We start from the raw sequence: 15,598 nt of genomic DNA on the forward strand, positions 1-15,598 counted from the left end.
TACAGTTACAGCAACGAAACTGAAATCAGATAAAATCAAAATAATCTAAATGCCAATGGCATGCAAATACAACAACACTACAACACTACACCGTTACAGTAAATGCATGTCCCTCATACTTTCCTTAACAGCTTACAGGAAGTTACAGTAATACCATATGGTGCACGTGGCCCTGTCATCACGAGACAATGGTCTGTCTTATAATGAGAAGACAAAATAAATTAATTCGTTTTCAAGGGAAAACGGTATTTGTTATATCAGGATAACGAAATAATAAGTCGTTCTCAAGGGAAAGCGGTCTTTGTTATCTCAAGATAACGAAATTATAAGGGTTCTCCATCAGGATAATTTCAAAGTTTGTCTCAAGTCAGCGGCAGTGGCACTCAGAGCAACATAAATGACATTCTCAGTTCTTAGCCTTTCAAACAGACAATAATCCACAAACAATTATCATGTTTACACAAAGAAAGAGTTCACATAACAGTGTCATTATGTAAAAAAAATTGTTCTGCTGAACTGGAATGTTTGGCCAAATTGGCAGGTTTCCACTGATTTTCAGCAAATACAAACGGTATGAATTGATACTCTGAATGTCTAATTGTGTCAAATCTACCACACAAGTGCAGCCACTGTAAATATGTTAACTACTTTAAAAACGCCCAGACAGTGTTAGACTTTAAAATTCTTTCAAGTAGGTTAGTAGAGAAGTTATATAATTCACTGAGGTCATATGAAGCATTAGGCCGAGAGAGAGAGAGAGAGAGAGAGAGAGAGAGAGAGAGAGAGAGAGAGAGACAGAGAGAGAGAAAGAGAGAGTGTGTGTGTATGTATGTTAACTGACGGCTGAGAAATTTCTCAAATCATATCATCTCTGCCAAACATTGATTCCCTCAGTATGAGTCAGAAAGGATGCCTTCAGCTCTGCCTCTCGCATTCACACTTTTTTCCAGACACATTCATCCTTGTACACACAACATAAACACATGCACATTCCCGTGCTCACCCTCAGCGTTAAACACATCGCACATGCCAAACTGTGAATTCCTGAGTGCTGCTGCCAAACTAAACTCCTGCCTGCTTGTGTCTGGGTCATCCTGCACGGGACGTTTTTTTTTTTTCTTTTTTTCTAGCCACTCTCCCATGCTGAAGCTTAGGTAGTCATTAAGTTTTCATTACAGCACATGTGCGTGGCCAGCCGTCACAACAGCACTGCAGTCACCTCCAGATTTAGTTTACACTGATTGTGTCTCAAACTGGACTTGGTTATTTGTCTATAGGAAGACGTTTCACCTCTCATCCAAGAGGCTTCATCAGTTCATGCTCGCATCTGACCAGGCTGGGACCAGAGCATGAACTGATAAAGCCTCTTGGATGAGAGGTGAAATGTCTTCCTAGACAAATAACCAAGTCCAGTTGCTTTCGACTTAAAATTCCTTTGAGATACTATGACCTGGACAAATGAGAATATGCACAGGCTCACTGATTGTGTATTTGATAGCTAAAAGTTGCAGAGCACAAGCTCCAGCATTATGGTTAATATTTACCTTCTGTGTTTAGCTTAACAAACCAAAAAGCCCACACTTTTCCATGAAAAAACAATCTGTAGCCAAGTGAACTTTGTAGAATGCGTAATGTGCTAGTTACAACACAGCAAGAGAAGGCAACGTGATATTGGATGGGTCTGGCTGTTGGAGATGTGCTGAAAGAAACGCATGAATGGCTGATCTACTTCCATATTTCTGTGATGGATGGAGGACTTTCTTTCTTTGTTGACTCACTCTCCACAGGAATCTCCAATCAGCCTGAACTTATCAAGCATGGAAAAGCATTTGAAAGGAAGGCTGAGCGAGACAGAAGAAAACAAGAAGGTCCTTTCTCCTTTTCCTGCTTGGAAAGCTCATTATTCCTCAAGTTGAAAAGTCCCCCCACCCCGCCCCCTCCTCTACCTTACTTCACTTTTTTAGTCTCCGCCTCACCTCCCCACAAGCCCACACTGTGTGTGAGTGACTAACACTAGTTTTTCTTCTACTATAGCACCGCCTCCATTCTCTCACTGGCTCTTTTATTCCCTCATCCCCGTTTGCAGCTCCTTCCTTTCCTTTCTCCTCCCCTCTCCTCTTTTTCTACTCTTTCTCGTCAATGCTGGTTGCGCACACCAACCAGCTCACATCCAAAGAGCTCTTCTGTCCCTCTCACACCGATCGAGCTTTAAACCAGAGGTTTCCCTTTGAAAAAAACCAAACAAAAACACAGAGACTTTACTCCAAAGGAAGTTATTGCTCAAGTTTCAAGGTACAGAAACATCTTCTCTCTTAGTGTTTTTTCTTAACCATATGTCTACAATTTGAGTGTGTGTGTGTGTGTGTGTCTGCATGTGTGAGAGCGTGGATCAGCGTCAGTATAACCACTAGATACAAACGGTACACGTGTGTAGTTACAACAGAGTGTGTTTGAGGAAGTCTGTGTGCTTTTCTGAGTTGTGGGAGCAACACATGTGTTCTTCACTCACTGAAAGCAGCATGTCTTTGGTAGAGGATTTACAGTGTTTTACTGATTCTAATGTATTTTTGGAGGACTGTGCATGACTGTTACTTTACATTTTGAACATCTGCAAAATAGTTCATTCAAGACAGTTGTGATTTCAATCTGCTGTGTAGCCTATGTGTTGTGTATTTTCATTTATCTTATTTTTAGCTTTTACAGTAATGAACAGTTCAGTGCAACAGAGCGATGACACTCTGCAGTTAGCAGAGAGGTTGTCAACTCAGCTCAGATGACTAATCTTAGCTTTTACTGTGTGTCTCAATCAGACAACTTGTAATCCTCAAACCAAAGGAGAGGTTGGACAAAGAGGGAGAGAGACGCCAGGTAACAAAGTGATTTAGCAGCAGTGCTGAAGCGTCCCAATCACAGTTTAGTGGAGCTCCTGCATATTTGCAACAGATCTGAAGATCCAAGCGGCAGCTATGACTCAGAGCAACGGGGAAAACCCACATAGGACCCGTGGTGGTCTTCACCAGATCCGGGCTGGGATCCAGTCCCGATCACTGCTGGCTAAGAAGAGAGTGGAGAACATCACAAAGGATGATGTGAAGGGATTCTTCATCAGAAATGCCTTTGTCATCCTGACTGTTGCAGCTGTCATTATTGGTATGTATGGTTTATTTATTCATTTATTTATTCATATTATTTATTTAGGGGGCTGAGGGCTTTAGATAATCTTAAAACAGTTTGCTTTGTTGGTAATTTACTGTTATGATTTAGTCCTTTAGCTAATTTTAAACTGCAGATAACAGGAAGAAACCATGTCTCACTATGTTGCCCTCCCTCTATTCAAACTTGTAAAGAAGGCAACAGATTTTCCCACTAATCCATCAATCTGGTGTGACAAACCCCCCTGTCGCAGGACGGAAGAGGGACAAGAAAGAAACTGGCCAGATAAAAGAATAGTGGGAACTGAGATGAACTTAGCAGGCTGGCCTTTCTCCGACCCTGCAGCTGACCTTTGCCCTGTTGCCATTAACCTCTGAGTCTTACTCAGTAGGAAGTGAGCCAGGCCCACACACTGCCTGCACATCTGCAGCCCTGCTAGAATTACACGGTGCCATGGCAAAGCCATTTGATGGATTGTTAAATTCAGGATATCCTTCATTTCAGGCTGCTTTGTCAGCCACCTGGGCCTTATGGTGGCTCAGTGCTGATCTGATAAAGTCTCTTAACTGCGCCTATAACTTTCATCTGTTAAAATGTGGATAAAGTGTCAACAGAAGCAAAGGCATTTGCTTATGAAATATAAAGTAAAAACTACAAATTATGCTGAAGCTGCAAATTCAGAGATGTTTAAAAACTAAATTGTATTGATATTCACACATAAATGTGCTACATGTTCTATTATATGATTGGATTCAACAACAGGAGACTGACTGTTTTGACTTTTCTTTCATACCTGATCCTCGCTGCAGGGATAATCCTGGGATTTGCTCTGCGGCCTTATAAGATGTCGTACCGTGAAGTGAAGTTCTTCTCTTTCCCTGGAGAGCTGCTGATGAGAATGCTTCAGATGCTGGTTCTGCCCCTGCTGGTATCCAGTCTCATCACTGGTATGGACACCAAAAATGTACAGCGTCACAGATTTTTGCTAAATATCTTTAATTCACAAGAATTCAATAGAAATCATTTACTCCTTGAATCAGTAATAGTGAGAATGTTACGAGGTTTGCACGCAGCACTGCCACAAGGGTCTAATATCATTACAGTAGATAAGATGCTCAGTTGTTACTAGCTTTTTTTTCCGGTTAAGATGAACCTCAGATGTCTAAAATTATCACAATTTCAGCTACAGCTTGTGTGACATTGGTTTGTTCTATATTTATATCAAATGCCTTAGTCATCACACACAGCACTGCACTGTGTCTCTGACTGTCAGAAAACTCCTGCTTACATTTTCTCTGGTGTCCCTGTGTGCTCCGCATGGCTCCACAGAGCTTTTACATTTGGTAGCCACTGTAGAAATAGCCCCAAACCAGACAAAAACCCAACCTCCCTTTAATCATTCATACTGTATCAGTACCAGCCTGAAGTGAATGTGGGAACGCAACATCAGTTTTCACACATGGAGACCGTGAGGCCTCTTTCTGACTTTGTTTGTGCAATATTTAAGTTACATGTTTATGTAAAAGGTTTGTACCAGTGACAGAGCTGTTTGTTGTCCTGTGGCTCAACTGACCAACATGTACCTCATGAGTGGCAGAGTGAGCCAGTTGTTTGTTCAGCCGATGCTGTTTGTTGGTTTTGGACGCAGTGGTGGACGGGGGTTAGGATGACCTCATGAGCGAGAGAAAGGCAGAGAGAATGAGAGCGATATGTTTTGATCTTACAGTACTGGTCTCAATCAAATGCTTGGACCATGTTGTAATGGTCTCAGCCTTGATCCAACATGACCGAAGCAGTTCCAGCTCCATGTGTTTTAATTAAACAAGCATTTCTTAATTTTTTTTTACTTTGTGGCACCAGAACATTTTGTACCCTCTTTAACTCACGTGTATTTGGGCTTGTGCTAAAGAAAAAGCACAAACATATGACACTGAGGGTCTCAGTTCTAATCCAGGGATGTAGCGAGTTCATTCGTCACTGGTGACACGGTTCATAAGCCCACTCAGACATGCTGGGATGTTGACTTCCAGATGTAAAGGCCGCAGGTCTGTGGGTTTGCAACTGAGCAAGGCTTCACAGAGCTATAGACTTATACCGTTATGGAACATGTGAATTTCCCAAAAAACACTGGACAGCTGCAGTGACTGACAAATAGAAACAGCACACAGTGAGGCCAAAATGCTCAGTTGCTGAACAGTGATTGACAGGGCAAGAGCCCGGACTCCTGAGGGGATGATAGAGACTCATTGTCCTATAATAACCTGCTTTGTGCTGCAGTGGGGCGTAACATCAGCATCCTCTGACATCATGTCACATGACTGCAGCTACAACATGTGAAATCAACAAAGAGATTCTGTCGCCAAGTCATCCAGCACACAGCTCCTCTCTCATGTGTGTGTGTGTTTACGTGCCCTTGTCCAAGTCACCAGGAGCAATGTTGCCTGTTGTAAAGTTATCATTTACTGTAATAAGCAAAAGTCTCATGACATTTATTCATGTAGTTTTAACAACAAGACTTTTTGATATGAGTAATATTAATTAAGTATGTGCCAATATAGTATTTGGACTTGGCTAATTTAGACAAAACTTATCAATAACTTTGTGTACATCAAAAGTAACGCCTCACCTCATAAGAGTTGACACATGTCAGTTTAACCACAGCTTGTGCGGATGGGTTGACATTATCTGATTACACGCTGCAAGAATGCACTGAATGTAAAAGATCTCATACGTGACGTTAAACTATTGCATAATTGAAGTGATTGCTCAGTTTCTACTGAATTGTAGTTGTTTAGAAATTTGAAGGAGGAGATTAAGGTCACAGCAACAACAAAAAAGCATCTGTGATACACAGTCAACGGTTTTTGCAGCAATGTAACCTGACAACATGTGTCCAGCTGCAGACTGCTGGTTTACGAAAAACTTGACTAACCATACCAAGGAGTAATAAAAGAGACCTTGCGTAACCTAAGACTGAAGAAAACTCCTGATCTCAACTGTTGTGGTAGACTCGGCTGTCCATTTGTCCATGTTTCCATGATTGATTTACATAATTTCAGCCCAGATCTAACTGTAACAAGACCTATTTCTAAAGCATGACTTTGAGAGCAACATATTTCAGAGGATATGAGAATCACAGCTAAATTCCTGTGACTTCTTTTCTGCAAACAAACACGTGGCTCCTGTGCAAACTGACTGTCACACTCCCAGGACTAAATTGTGCCACTGTGTGAAATGGGTTGTCCCAGCTGAAGGAAAACTTGCCTCTGAATTTTGTCCCTGTCTAAAGAGTGAGGCTGAATTTGGAATCAAAAAGTTTGTGCAGAGTCCAGTGGGGCCGCGGAAGGTAGGAAATGAAGGACAGCCACACAGGCAGGAGAATTAAAGACCAAGGATCAGGAGAAAGGGGTTTGTGTGTTTCAACGGGAGAGTGAGAAAGAGAAAGAGTAGACTGCTGCAGGGTTCTCATTGATCTTTTTTCACATCCTCATATATGCTCACTCACTCACCTATACTTCAGTCATATGTTTTTTGGAAAAATCCACATTGTCTTCAGGCATTTCATTATAGAGTCCACCACAGAGTATTTATAGAGCCAAGAAGGGGCTTGACAGGGAGAGGAGAGGGCAGTAAAACGAGGAAAAGGGGGCTGAGAAGGACGTTGGAAGGAGAATGTGGGAGGGAAAAGAAGTTAAGGGGAAGGCCGGGATAAGGAATAAAATTATAAGAGGATGAAGGCAGTGTTATAGTAAATAACTGGATTTAGTAAACTAAAAGTTGCAATATATACAAAATGATGAATAAGTTACCTGCAGCATATTATTAATGGAGTTGGTCCAGGTAGAACCATGTGCCAACCAGACAACAATATTATCTCTTATTTCTATTAGCTCAGCTGATGTCATGCGTCGTCGTCGCTGCTGATTGGCACAGCTGTTTCAGAGCTATTATAGCAGTGATATGATTGGCTAAGAGACGTGCAGTGTATTACACTGAAGCCAAACCCTTCGCTCTTTGCACAACTGCAAATGAACTAAAACTGCAGGTGTGCTCTGAGGCACTCATATCGCCCATGCACCCAACACCCACCACTTTGCCCTGCATCTTTGCAATGCTGCCTGTGACACTTGTGGGGCTGCAACTGACATTTCTTTTCAAAGCCTATGACAGATTGTCTACACAATGCTAGAAAACAGCAAAACAAATGCAGATGACAACATCTTGGAAGTTAGTTATTCAAATTGGTTGTTTGATCCAACCAGTACACCAAAATCCAATGACACAGTTTAATATACTAAAGATCGATATACTAAAATTGATTTATTCTATCTTTAAAAGTCCATAGACTGATGTGTATGTACATTTTCTGGCTGTAGGCCCTCAGCTAATGTCTTGCATAAGTGTGGGGTCAATCTTTGCGTAGTATCAGCAGACATTAATTGCCCTCGGCACTGACCTCTTTCAGCTGCTACTATGTCCTGTGCTTCAACTCCCCCCTGAAGTAGGCCTACTTTTGTGTTTGATGAACATTTCCCATATGAGAGAGAAAGTCATTTGCTCTGCGCTCCTTCAGTCTTGGGTCTTTCATTCTTTTGAAAGGATGGAATTGGTGAGGCTGCGTCCGTTGTTGCCTGGACAACAGGCTGGGGATCATTGTGTGCATGTGTGCGGGGCTGACTAAGTCAACAAGTTTTCCCAGGGCTGTCAAAAAGGGAATAGGAGGAGAGAAGAAGAAAGGGGGTGGTGGTTAGGAGGAAAAGGGTGGCAATGAAAGAAGATTGCTGCAATAAGATCAGCGTGCAAGAAAAAGAGTGCAAGGAGGCAAGATGTGGGGGTGGGAGAGGAGGAAGAGTAAGGGCAGGGGTACTAGAGGGCACCCTGAAACAAGAGGTAGTGGAGAAAGGAGGTGAGGAATTTGGGGGAGGAGAATGAGGGAGGGAAGGGTGAGGAGGGGATGAAGAGGATAAGGAAGAAAGAAAGAAAGAAAGGATAAAAGCCTAAGTCCAGGGCATGTTGAGACAAGAGGGCCAAAGCAGGGCTAGCAGGGGCACACACACACACACACACACACACACACACACACACACACACACACACACACACACACACACACACACACACACACACACACACACACACACACACACACACACACACACACACACACACACACACACACACACACACTTTAGTATACGCTGTGTCAAAGTGTCACATATGAAAAGAACACATACATCTCCCATCACACAAAGCTACGCTTTGCCTCAGCTCTGAATGAAGAAAACATCCATAATAGGACCTGACACTTTGAAAATACAACACTGTCATGCCTATTGAGATAGCTTGTCTGTTTCCAAATCCATGTTTTTGAATGACTTTTTTTTTCTTCCTTTTACCACCATCATCCCTACAAAGTCTGTTTAATGCTATTATAGCTGTTCAAACTTAATTCTGGTTGATAAAAATGTATTTCACCTTCAGTGGTTAGTTCATAACTGAGAACCACATTGTAGCCAAAATATTTGTCATGCATCATGAAATTGATTTGCGGTTTTTGAGTAGGACTGTTGAATTCAGCCACATATTTTAGGTTATGTTTAATTTGATGGCATTCAGTCCGCCTTCGAGGAATGCAAAGGTTACCAGACAAAGCAGCAACCAAAGAATTTATTTGCAACTTCAGTTGTGATCTGTCTTCTCTGCAGCGTCATATTTTTTCTGTGTAAAATGTCGCTCTGTTGAATTTCCTCAGCTACTTTCCATGCTTTGGCCTTTGCTTGATATGCATTGCGGCGCATACGGTTTTCATCTCAGACAACAGGCACGTCTTCTTTGTGTTTTCTTCTCTGTGACAGAGATACTCATTTGAGGTCAGGCTGTTAATCTCTAACTGACATCTCTACCTGTTTTCTGTGTTCACAACAAACTAATGTCACACTTCAGTCTGTTGTATGACCAAATAAAAAGGAGGATAGAACAGCACAAAATCGCCACCAGTTTTCAGACATTTCTCTATTCAGCTCCAATTTAAAATAAATGATCTATTAAATATGAAAATTCAGTAAACAGATTTTGATCTGCCGCTGAGTGCTGTACAGTAGGTGTTGCTTTTCCACCACTAAATGTCAGAGTCAGATTATGTTTCCTGTGGCTCTTTGTGGTCACAGATAGTTGGGTAGATAATCCAGATGGGTGTATTCCACCTGTAATTACAGCAGCCTTTCCCAGGCTGACTGTATGCTCACTGGAACAGATTAGTCACGGTCACACATTTATGCAAACTGTAAGGTCATGGGCCAGCATGACTGAAGGAGATGTTTTCCATATTCAGATATAAATATCACATTTTTATAAACTACTTAACGATTTATATTTCATCAAGCTTATGCTACCAAGGCAATATTAGATTTTTTTGTTGTTGTTCTCATTTTTTCTATGCATGCTTGTAAATAAATATAATCATTAATTATTAAATCATCACCATTATAAAATGAATTCCTAAGAGAAAGAACTGAACTGATACATCCACAATATGGTAATTCCCACAGGCTTTAGTACTAGTTGCTGCCCTGCTGCTCCCTCTACAGGAAGTGTTTGAAAGTTGATCAGTGATATGAGTAAGAGTGCAAATACAAATGGTTAAATACTGATGTACATTTATATGACATGTCCTTTTCAGGTATGGCTGCTCTGGACAGCCGTGCCTCCGGTAAAATGGGTATGAGAGCAGTGATCTACTACACCACCACCACCATCATCGCTGTATTCATCGGTATAGTCATGGTGCTCGTTATTCATCCTGGAAAAGGCTCGAAGGATGAGTTCGGCAAGCAGCAGAAGATAGAGCAGATCAGCCCTGCGGATGCCTTCCTGGATCTCATCAGGTGCCCACTAGCACTTATTTATGTGCTTTGATCAGATTATAGCCATTATTAAATGTTTGTCTATTGTGACAGTGAATTTGTAATTTGTAAGAAGTGTATTAATTAAAACTGTACCTCTTCTCTTTGGTTTTCCAGAAACATGTTTCCTCCAAACCTTGTGGAAGCTTGCACCAAACAGGTAACTCTACACTCAGTTAAATAAAATGCTTTATTCTTTAACTGTCACACTCAGGTATATTGCCACCAGTGCTTAAGTAGCTACTTGTTTAATATTGCTCAAAGCTGTTCAGATACAGGCTTTCTAATACTTTTTCTTTTCATGTCCATACTGCCATGTGGACTTTCAGCTATGTACTAGAAATCTTTGTTACACTGGACACGAATTTCATAGTATTAAAAATTTCACAGTTCTGACATAAAGAGGTGTATGGTAATAATTTAATAGGGGAATGGGACTTTTTCACAACACCTATTGATCTAATCTTTCTGCAGATGTGTTCACCTGACACATCTGTGTGGTAAACCTGAGGTCCTTGTGTCAGTGTTACTCTCACTTCCTCATTTCATCACATCATTTTAGGTGGATGGAGATATTCCATTTAGACTGTGATATTTTATGTACCAAGCACAAACAAACAAATGCATTCTTAAGTGCTCTTTTTTTATCATAAATAATTGCAAATGCTAAATACATTAGCTAGATTGACCATGGCTCTCAAATAGTATCCTTGAATAAAAGTATTTATGAAATGCTATTGCCTCAGGGATTAACCTTGGTCTTTCTTTTTCCAGTTCAAGACGCAATATGCCAAGAGAGTGGTCCATGTGAAGATGACGGTGAATGACACAATTTTCACACTAAACGGCAGCCAGGTAATAGCCAAGGAGGAGATGATCCCGGTGCCAGGGGCGGTCAATGGAGTCAATGCTCTTGGTCTTGTGGTTTTCTCCATTTGCTTTGGTCTCATCATCGGGAGCATGAGGGAACAGGGACAGCCCCTCAAGGACTTCTTCGACTGTCTCAATGAAGCTATCATGAGGCTGGTTGCTATAATCATGTGGTAAGTTTGAGGAGGGACGGGTGGGGTGAGTGAATGGAGCTAATGCAAAACTCAGTAATAACACCCATCAATCCTCAGGTACGCCCCGATTGGTATCCTGTTCTTGATTGCTGGTAAAATCGTGGAGATGGACGACATCACATCCATGGGAGGCCAGCTGGGCATGTACACAGTGACAGTCATCTGTGGGCTTCTCATCCACGCCCTCTTTGTGCTGCCGACACTCTACTTCGTCATCACCAGGAAGAACCCCTTCGTTTTTATTGCAGGGCTGTTGCAGGCACTCATCACTGCCCTGGGAACATCCTCCAGGTATGTGGGCTGACACGTACCTGAGTCTGAAAAACAAAGGTCAAGGTCAAAGAGGAATTTATTGTCATTCTCTCATAAAATTGACAATTAAAGTCATTCATATTTGCTTTCTTTATTTGACTGGTCAGGGTTAAATCAAAATCAGGACAGTGGTTCTTGGTGACAGGATGGATTTCTCCTTATGCTTCTCACATCTTTCTCCATCTCTCCTATCACAGTTCTGCCACTTTGCCCATCACTTTTAAATGCCTGGAGGAAAACAACCATGTGGACAAGCGTGTAACCCGTTTCGTGCTGCCTGTTGGCGCCACAATAAACATGGATGGCACAGCTCTATATGAGGCCCTGGCAGCCATCTTCATTGCTCAGGTCAATGACTACGACCTCAACTTCGGACAGATTCTCACCATCAGGTATATAATGTACAAAACATTCGCTCTGGAAACATGTATTTTAAATGCCAACCATTCAACAGTTTGTATTCACTCAACATTTGTCCAAGAAGCATTTGTTTCAGTAAATGTTGCCTGTTCTGAGACTTTTTGGGTGCCACGGACAGTTTTTCTGTGACATTTGTCTTTTATTATGGCATGAAATAGGCTACTACTTAACTCGAGTAAAACATTTCCAAGCGACAAAACCACAAGGTCTGGCTTTATAAAAGACTTTCTAACCACCGGGCTGGTATTTGACAAGGGTTAGAGAGATTGTATTTCAACCAGAAGAATGAACCTATAAGTGACCCTCTTCAAAGCTGTAACAAAGGTTGGTAGACCACTCAGATTGGGGACACGTCTGTCTTTTCTTCAGCTGCACTGTAATGGAAGTTTTTTTCCCCACAAACTGAAACATCTTCAAATATCTGTCTATTTTCTGCACTTTTTCCCCATCAGTATCACAGCCACAGCAGCCAGCATTGGAGCAGCTGGTATCCCACAGGCAGGACTGGTCACTATGGTGATAGTGCTAACCTCTGTAGGCCTGCCCACTGACGACATCACACTCATCATTGCTGTTGACTGGTTCCTGTAAGTATTAGCTTATAAGACATCCACAAGAAAAAACAGGAAATTAAGCATGGAGGCTCTAGTAACCCGGAGTTCAAACCAAAGCTATTGTAAGAGATCAGAAATAACTGGAAGGTGTTGTTGGCTACAGTGATGATGATAGTTTAGTTGTGATGAAAACAAATTGTATGAATTCAATGAAGTTACACCCAGAGGGAAATTCAGTGGGTTATTGGGTCAAATTTGTGCACTCTACGGTCTTGGGTGCAGGGACAACTTCCTTTAGACACGCCCTTCACATTCCATGTCCCTCCGTCCATCTGGTTCTTATTCAGTCGACAATCCAATCCCAGTGCAAGGCCATACTTCCTCCTATCTACTGGCTGTGTTTCATGTGGTGGGAGGAACGCCTGGAGCGATTAAGGACTGCCTCCAGTTTTCTAATGATACTTTTTTTTATGTGGAGACATTTACAACCATGCCACATGGATTTAATCTACAGTATCTTTAATTCAATTCTTCTTGAATTGTTTTGTCCTTCCTTATTTTGTTTCGCCTTCTCTCGTTTTCATTGACTTGTCATCTTTTGTCCTTTCGTTTTATATTGTCTTAGTTTGTCTTCTTGTCTCTTATTGTTTCATCTTGTTTTGTCCCATTGTCTTTTCTTTTTTGCCCTGCACTGTATTGTGTATGTATTGATTGCTTCAGCTTGTCCTGTTTTGTCTTCTCATGTCTTCTTGCTTTAGCTTCTTTTGTCCTACCATGTCGTCTCATGTCTTACTTCATTGGTCTTGTCCTGTCCTGTCTTCTCCTCTCAATATTTTGTCATCTCTTCTTTTGTTTTGTCTTCTCTTGTTTTGTCCTCCCTTGTCTTCTCATATTCTCGTGTCTTCTCTTCTTTTGTCTTGTTTTGACTTATCTTACTTTGTCCACACCTGTTTTGTCTTTTCGCCTCTTCTCCTGTTTTTTTTCTTGCCTTCTCTCGTTTTGTTTTCTCCAGCCTGTTGTTTCATTTTGTCTTGTATTTTTTTAGTCTTGACCTCTTTTCTCTCTTTTCATTTGATCATGTATTATCTGTTTACACTGTCTCCCTGTTGTTCTCACCTGTTCCCTGTCTTTCCTCAGGGACCGACTGCGCACCACTACCAACGTCCTTGGTGACTCTATTGGTGCAGGTATAGTGGAACACCTATCTCGCCACGAATTGCAGAAGCAGGACCCCGAGGTGGGAAACTCTGTGGTGGAGGAGGCAGACAAGAAGCCGTACCAGCTCATCTGCCAGGAAAATGAGTATGAGAATGAGAGGCCAGCTGACAGCGAGACCAAGATGTAGGGGAGAGCTTTTAGTCCAAGGTTGCAAACTCTCTTAGGAAAACCATTGCACTGTATTGAACCACACTCTCAGCTAACCTCTTTTTGATTTTCGAACCTTGCTCAAACCCCTGGGAGGAGGGTTCGACACACAGTAGACACACTGTAGTCTTGAAATGGTTCATGGTTGTATTGTTTTTCCGAGGGTTTGTGCTGTGATGCTTTCTAAGAGTACTACATGTAACTGCCATAGGGTGACAGCTGTTTACTTTTTAAACATGAACCACTCTAGAGCCCGGTGGTCTGTGGCCTGCATGCCATATCCAATTCCCTCTCAGAACTGTGATGACTAATCTCGCCCACTAGAGGCCAGTATTGCTGTGAGTTGTTTAGCTTCACAGCAGATTACAACCCATATCTGCACAGACTTTGCTTGGCCTTACAGTTGTTGATTTTCCTTTGTTTTGGTACAGTATGAAAAAGGTGTCGGTAGAACTCTCTCTGGACACTGATGTGAAAAGTGTTGAAACTCATGCACATACACAGGAGTGACCTTCTCAGCATTTCTGGGGGAAAAGGGCTGTCTATTGACCAACGTCTGTACAGACATTAGTGGCTTTATTTTCTATAATTAGCTTTATAGAACTTGGCAGGATGAATTCTGAAATTTTACTGTAGGCACACATACTTTTGCCCCATATCAGTCCAAATCGGTATGTGCTTTTTTAGGTAAATAAAGCTGTCAGTGTCTTGGCAGCGAAGTCGAGTCTTGTTTTTTTGTTAGGCTATATATTCCTCAAATCAATTCCCACAATCATAAGGAATGACGAACCAAAATAACTCAGACATGTTTTACCTGTTAATTTGCAGAGCTGAGCATTTGAAATGTCATCATGTCAGAATTTTAAGCAATTACTGTTTATTTCAACCAAAAAAAGCACCAAAAATTGTATCTAAATTTCTAAATCATACCCATCCATTCTGAAACAAATCATTAATCTTCATAATAACAATTGCACAATAGGTTTTTATAAATTTGAATGATGCCACTCAGTCATTTCCTCTACCGAACCGTCTAACATCCATATAATAATAATATGTCAGTATAAAAATGTGTTTCATATCAAACTTATAAAATTGTAGTCAGTAGGTTGGATATATAAATGTTGCTGGACTATATTTGAATCGTTACTATTTTCAATTCAGCCTCCTGTAGATTGTGAAATCGAATGCTTGTTTAATTTGATTTAATAAGGATGCATGTTGTAAAGTAATAGATTTCATTCTGCATCTTTTCTTTTAGCTAGCTCGAAATTTTAGGTGCTGTTTTGTAATTCAGTATATATGACAAATGTAACATTTAGAAGTTGCTTTGTATAGGAGAGTCGTCTGAATATACTGTACTTGTATAGAGAACTGTAGATAAAGTGTATATTAATTGTAGATTTCAATTGTGAAAGGTTACTTGAGGACTGCTTATGTAAAGATGCTGTAACATGCTCTTATCAAACCTAATGACCAGACTAACAACCTCTCTAGTTCCTTTTACAAATGCAAATGGATGATTTAAAGGACCAAATGTTTTCTTCTACACACTTGAGGAAATGGAATAATTCCTTTGTTTACAGCTGCTGGTGTTTCTCTTGATATGACTGTTTCTCTCATTAATTCATATTGGAGTGCACATACAACACAAACAGAACACACGCATGTGACTGAATAATAGTTGTAGTTCTATCTTGAATGGATTCTCTCTTTTTTGGAATAAAAAAAAGTTAAATCAGTTGTGTGTTTAAAAATTCATTGCTTTTGCAAAGTATGATGGATGTTTTAAATAGCCTAAATGTTCAACTAGTTTGAAAGTTTAAAG

At 41.0% G+C, this 15,598-nt stretch overlaps 1 protein-coding gene across 1 annotated transcript; it reads left to right on the forward strand.

Annotated features, from left to right (window-relative positions):
* The first annotated feature begins 2,089 nt into the window (after positions 1-2,089).
* On the forward strand, positions 2,090-15,511 carry slc1a3a (solute carrier family 1 member 3a). The gene is made up of 10 exons (XM_083979392.1): positions 2,090-2,292; positions 2,811-3,150; positions 3,963-4,100; positions 9,833-10,037; positions 10,173-10,215; positions 10,830-11,098; positions 11,177-11,410; positions 11,629-11,823; positions 12,304-12,438; positions 13,543-15,511. Exons 2-10 carry the CDS (start codon positions 2,967-2,969, stop codon positions 13,748-13,750), a joined length of 1,611 nt encoding a protein of 536 aa, XP_083835518.1. The 5' UTR covers positions 2,090-2,292; positions 2,811-2,966; the 3' UTR covers positions 13,751-15,511.
* The last annotated feature ends 87 nt before the right edge of the window (positions 15,512-15,598 follow it).

This window comes from Trachurus trachurus (genome assembly GCF_905171665.1).
Source record: "Trachurus trachurus genome assembly, chromosome: 9".
Lineage (NCBI taxonomy): Eukaryota > Metazoa > Chordata > Actinopteri > Carangiformes > Carangidae > Trachurus > Trachurus trachurus.